At 38.4% G+C, this 5,995-nt stretch overlaps 2 protein-coding genes across 2 annotated transcripts; both read left to right on the top strand.

Moving 5' to 3' along the window:
* Positions 1–1,493: 1,493 nt before the first annotated feature.
* LOC101309501 (calmodulin-like protein 8-like) lies at positions 1,494–2,895 on the top strand. Its single transcript, XM_004290591.1, has 4 exons — positions 1,494–1,686; positions 2,082–2,239; positions 2,349–2,426; positions 2,540–2,895. The coding sequence occupies exons 1-4, from the start codon at positions 1,611–1,613 to the stop codon at positions 2,669–2,671; spliced, it is 444 nt and encodes a 147-aa protein (XP_004290639.1). The 5' UTR covers positions 1,494–1,610; the 3' UTR covers positions 2,672–2,895.
* A 303-nt stretch (positions 2,896–3,198) lies between these two features.
* On the top strand, positions 3,199–3,813 carry LOC101309704. The gene has a single exon (XM_004292537.1). The coding sequence runs from the start codon at positions 3,199–3,201 to the stop codon at positions 3,811–3,813; it is 615 nt and encodes a 204-aa protein (XP_004292585.1).
* The last annotated feature ends 2,182 nt before the right edge of the window (positions 3,814–5,995 follow it).

The following is a 5,995-nucleotide window of genomic DNA, read 5'->3' as shown; positions in this document are numbered from 1 at the left end:
ATGATAGTAGAAAATTTTATGTCATACGGTCGATATTGATCATTGTTTTAGCTCTAATTAAATATATGATATGTAGTAAAATTTAGAAAATAGTAAATTAAAAATTAAAATATATAAGGAAAATAATAAAGAATACAAATCAATTAATTATTGAATTGGAAAGTCTGGAGAAAATAAATGTAATTCTTTTTGTATGATTATTGTCCTTAATAGTCATTACTTAAGATGACATAATTGTTCTTCAATAACTCATAATAAAAGGAGGTCAAATGAGTAATTTTAGAGGTCTCAATAGTCGCACTAAAAAAAATAGATATCATACTCGTTTGAGTTGTCTCTTTTCATTCTTCCCCATTCCCCTAGTCAAGCAAATACACCTAATGCCAATTGTAATTGAATTATTGAAGCAGCGCCATGTTGAGGTAATGAAGTACGAACTTAGCTGTTCCCAATTAGTCATTTAGCATTCGATCTAAATTTTAGTAGTTGAGAATGACCAGAAAGATACATTGATTTGTTCTATTGACACTTGGCACCACTAAATGGAAAGAGACAAGCTATAGTATTGCGATGTATATCCTACTTTTATTTTACATGTACTTGAACAAAAATTACAATGTTATGAATTAAATTACAAGATTGAGAACAAATTTACCAAATTTATTTACACTATTTACATGAAGTTAAACAAAATTACAACTATGAGAACAATTTGTTCAAAAAGTTATAAAATGGTTGTACATTTTGTAATTACAATTATTAGAACAAGATTACAAACAATACGACTCAACATTACCACTTTGACTACAAATATGTTGTCACATTTGTAAATGTATGTATGGTACCATAGAATTTCCCAAATGGGAGAATCAACCACCAAGTATGGGCTTCATATGATCGATCATTTCTTTCTTGTTTGAGTCCCAAGCAACCGATGCCTGTAGTTGGCCCTGAAATGTGAAAGAGCATAGGCTTTTCGGTTCATGCAACAATTCTTTGTGCAGCCACATCGATTTGAAAGGATCGCATTCGCACTAGCCAGTGTTGGTAAAGCAAACATGATGTTCTTCTTGTGGTCATCATCAATGGGAGAGTCAAACACAGCGACGTGTTGGCTGGCCAATACACATATTTGTCAAACACATGTTGCTCTACATTAACTCTGGAGTCGCTGACATTTTTAGCAACACATAATTTTCAACAAAGCCAAAGTGTAAAAAACGCTGCAGAAGTCAGAGCTGAAACCCAGTTCCCTAATTTTCACAACACAGAAAAACAATGAAAGTCATGCCCTTCTTGACCTTAACAAAGAGACGGTCAGACCAGACCAACAGGGTTTATTGACAATTCCTACAGTTCTAGAATTTTTCCTAGTTTTGAATGGAAAAAACTAATCTTCACCAGCGTGCTGGACTTTGTTTATTAAACTATCAATTGGTTCCGGCATCTTTGCTTTTCTACTTATAAAGTGACAAAATCACAACAAACTTTCATTCCCAAATCGTCAATTATATACAACTGTGTTAACAACCAGACACAGCTTACGTACACTTCTTCTAGTTGAGCAGAATTTTCTTAATCTTGCTCTGTGTGTTTTGATTTAAAGAAAAATGGCAGAAGCTTTAACAGAAACCCAGATTGCTGAGTTCCAGGAAGCCTTTTGTCTCATTGACAAGGATTCAGATGGTGAGTTCTCGCTCTCTGCTTTACTCCCTTTATGTAGCTTTGTGCTTTGTTTACTTTATCAATTAACATTCAAGTATCAATTTGATGGGTTTGGTTGAAATAATCGGTAGAAGCCATTCGGTGTTAGCTTGAAATGTATTGTTAACTTGTTCCCTCGAAAGCTCAAGCTTTCTAAGCTTTTGGGGTCTGAACATGTTCTTTTGTTTATTGTTAATGTCTTTGGTTGAGTATTGAGTTTTGCTTCTGGAAATGATAGACCACTTATGTTGTTCACCGAATTACCAATTAAGATGATATCTATTTGGTATATCATAGATATAGTGATGGCTCCAATGCAGTATTATCATCAGGCAATGTTATGTTCATTTTCTGAGGTCAGTGGCATTGAATTGTAGGGGTAATTACCTTGGAAGAACTAGCCTCTGTGATCCAATCACTAGATGAACGACCGACGAAGGAAGAAGTTCAAGACATGATTAGTGAGATTAGTGCTGATGTAACTGGCACAATAGATTTTGATGAGTTCTTGAGTATCATGGCTAGGAAGATGCAGGTATACATCCTTACGTTCATGCATATATGTATATTGCTACCACTTCATTCAATTCATAATAAACCTAGCCTCATTGGTCTAATATTATATGCTAAATCTTATACTATAGGAAAATGTTGCTGAGGAGCTAAAAGAAGCATTCAAAGTATTTGACAGGGATCAAGATGGTTATATTTCAGCTTCTGAGGTGTGTATATAAACATGGCCACTGCTAGCTATATTTGGAATCAGCTACTTAGATGTGTTAGTGATCACTTTAGTGCTATAACATTATCATTGATTCTCTTTCTCTTTTGGCAGTTGAGACAGGTGATGATAAACTTGGGAGAAAGATTGAGCAATGAAGAGGCAGAGCAAATGATCAGAGAGGCTGATTTTGATGGTGACGGTCTGGTTAGCTATGAAGAATTTGCAAGGATGATGCTCAGCTAGCAGTTCTTAACTTCTTACATACTCGGGTACTAATAGAAACATAAACAAATTGAGCCTCTTCAAACCCCATTGTTTTGGAAAGTGCACGTTTTAGACGTTTAGTGTCTGTTATAATATATGTGAAGTATCATTTCCACGGTTAACCAATTTTAGATTTGAAATGTATAAATGGTCCGTGATGACTTGCAGCTCTAATGGTTAAAGAGCATTTACAACCGATTTCGAAACAATTCAAGCAAGCATTAAACAATGACTTTGCACTAAGCAAAGAACAAACTATCCGGTTGCCAAGAATCCCACTTCAGAAAAATGGTTATTGCAAACTCCAAATTGGGCCTGAAAAGCATGAAGCCCAAAAATAAAATTGAACCCAAACAGCCCTTTGAGCATTTACTATGTCGTCTTCTTAAACCCTTAAACCCGAACCAGCTCGCAGCTCTCAATTCAAAATCACTACCAATTCCAGAGACCTGAATTCAATCCCAATATCCAAAACTCAAATCCCAATTCCCCCCAATTTCACGAAAATGTCAACCCAGGAACCCAGCACCACCGACTCGGACCTCTCCGCCTCGTTTACAACCATCACATTCGACCGCCCACTCCCCTTGCTCCGCGGTCCGGTCCGGGCCGCCCCACCCGACGACCCGTCGTCCGGCCCGTACGTCCTGGCGTTCCGCGACCCGAAAGCCTGGGCCCGCGCGTACAGCGCGTGCGAGGTGAAGATCATCCACCAGTGCGAGGGCGGGTCGAGAATCGGGTGCGCAATAAGCGCAGCGAGCAAGTGTAAGCCGCCGTGGTGGCGGTTCCTGATTGGCGGGAAAGCGCCGGACTTGAAGGAGAGGGCGGAGTGCGAGGAGAGAGAGACGGAGGGGTGTGTGGTGGCGGCGAAGGAGAAGTGCGTTGGGTTTGCGAGGGACAAGTGTGTGGGGCCCTTTAGGGAGGCTAGGGTTTGTGGGGTGAGTAAGAAGCAGGCGGAGGAGATGGTGGGGTGGGTGAGTGTGATGGGTAAAAGTAGGTGGGTGGGTTTGATTGGGTTGGAGAAATGTGGGTTTGGGGCGACGAATTGTAGGGCGGGTGAGCTGGTTGGGTATTCCGGCGAGGTTGATCGGGTTTTAGGGGGCGGGACGGAGACTGTATAGTCTGTGGTGTATCATTAAAGAATGTTTCGAATTCATTCTGTTGTGAAAAGGAAGCGTTTTTATGTGTACTGCAGGAACTTTGTAGTGTAACAATGGGTTCGTGTTGTTGCTGCTTTTGGCTATTGGATATGAATTTTGCACAGGGTATGCTCATTTCATCCTTTATTGCATTTTATTGGTTTGCATGATTGAGTAATCTTCCTACATGCAAGTAGATCCTGTAACCTGCACAGTACTTTGAAATTGAGTTATTAGAGATCGAGTGCCAACCAAATTCTGCTCAAGGACATGGGCCTCGTTAGGCCTTAACGACGCCATGAAATCCCTGACTTCTAGTGCAAACTATTACTTGGGTTGAACATCGATGTAAACCAAAAACATTGGCCTCAATTCCCCAAAATAGCAAACAGAATTAGGTATCTTTCACCTCACATAATTGCAAGCAGTCTAAGCACGATGCTGGACTATCCTCACAGGAATCATTCTCATTTATAAAATCTAGTATGCTGCATAAGACTTTCTGCAAGTTTATCCACTCTTTCCCCTTAATTTATACAAATTGTTTCTTGAAAGCATCACTATCATTTATAAAATGATCATAATCAATTAGCTACATAGTCTGCATATGTAAGGAAGCACGTCTGCTGATTGCTCTGGTTTGCATACGTATCTTATGTGATATATACCAGGAGGGTTTTAGAATCTGCAGTCGCTATAAATTGAAGTGTTATGCCTCGATCAATGTTTGTTACGAGCGCTTTAGAATCTATAATCCGGCCGTACGAGTACGATTCTCAAAGAACCCTTCATGGTGAAGACTTGGATTGAACAATGGCATTGACCTCAGCAACATCTTTGTCTAGTATAGCTGAACAGAAAGCAATGTGATTGTACATTTGCTGGGTAAAAGTAGAAGACATGTTAGGTGGATCACATGCGCAAGTAGGTAATTTTGCAAGCAAGAATTTAAGTTCCTGCATCATTTCATTTCTGGCACATCAGTGATCAAATCAAAGGGAGGTTGTTGCGTACGGACTATTATACCGACTTAAATTCGATGCTTGCTTGCTTTGCAGGTTATTGTTGCGTAGGGCCAGTCGACCTGCCACTAACCTATAATGGATGCTGCTGTCATCGACATTGTCAAGCATATATGGAGATTTAAGCTAAACGATGAACTCTGGGAAATTTCCAGGAAGTTTCATGTGTTAGCTATATGGATGCTTTAGTCAATGTCAGACATGTTGTGGTGATTTGTGGACTGGTTGGCAATGTGTCACACACGTTGTTTTCTTAGTCAATGCAAAGCTTAGCTTTTTCCATTGGGAAACCACAAGGAAAAAGGAAACAAAGTTGTAATGAAAGGGATCTTCAGGATGGGATACGATGTGGAAATAAGATCAGACGAATGGACAAGTAATTGTCTGCTGCTTTCAAGGGCTTCTCTCCTTTTTTAGAAAAAAAATTTCTTTCGGTTTGTGGGAAAAAAAAAACTAGTGAAATTCTCATTAGTTTATCATTCTGGCCTTTGAGCTTGCCTCCTGTTCATTTGAAATCTATGCATATTAAGATGAGAAAGATCCCACTGTTAGTTTTTTCTTTGGATTTGTTCGATTTTGGCCTTTGAGCTCACCCTTTGGGAATCAGGACTACAAGACCAATCAAGTTGAAATAAATTTAGTCACGGAATCTTTTGGTCGATAACAAGTAGTTACTAAGAAGAGATGTACATTCAGAATGTCCGACCTACCAATAGATAATTTCTATGGATACCAAAGTAAATAATAAAAAATAAAAAAAAATAGAAGTCCAAGATATTTTGTTGTTTTTGGATGAAAAACATAGAGTTTGATATGATCAGTGGTGGATCTAGGATCTGAATATAGGGTGGGTTTTAAATTTGGCCGAAGGCAAAAAAAAATTTCAAATACAACCATGTAAAATGTAGGAACTCAAGTAGACGTTAATAAGTTTTCAAAAAAAAAAGACGACAATTAAAGTAGAAGAAATTTCTAAAAATCAAAGACAAATTTGAAAACTCAACAAAATTTTCCCCAAAAGTTTGGATTTTTTGAGATTTAGGAGAAGATTAGAAAACTAGAAGAAAGATCGATTGATGAACTAAGGAACTGAAGAATAAAGACGTAATCACGTATAAAAAAAAAGGAGATGCACAGCTAGT

The sequence above is a fragment of the Fragaria vesca genome, linkage group LG2 (genome assembly GCF_000184155.1).
Source record: "Fragaria vesca subsp. vesca linkage group LG2, FraVesHawaii_1.0, whole genome shotgun sequence".
Classification (NCBI taxonomy): domain Eukaryota; kingdom Viridiplantae; phylum Streptophyta; class Magnoliopsida; order Rosales; family Rosaceae; genus Fragaria; species Fragaria vesca.
Note: the sequence above shows the minus strand (reverse complement) of the source record. Positions and strands in the feature narration are given on the sequence as shown.

Excerpts from the sequence above, each read along its gene's own strand:
- LOC101309501 (XM_004290591.1), top strand. The coding sequence starts at position 1,611 with ATGGCAGAAGCTTTAACAGAAACCCAGATTGCTGAGTTCCAGGAAGCC. Across the intron at positions 1,687-2,081 it reads CATTGACAAGGATTCAGATG|GGGTAATTACCTTGGAAGAA; the intron begins GTGAGTTCTCGC and ends ATTGAATTGTAG. Across the intron at positions 2,240-2,348 it reads TCATGGCTAGGAAGATGCAG|GAAAATGTTGCTGAGGAGCT; the intron begins GTATACATCCTT and ends CTTATACTATAG.
- LOC101309704 (XM_004292537.1), top strand. The coding sequence starts at position 3,199 with ATGTCAACCCAGGAACCCAGCACCACCGACTCGGACCTCTCCGCCTCG.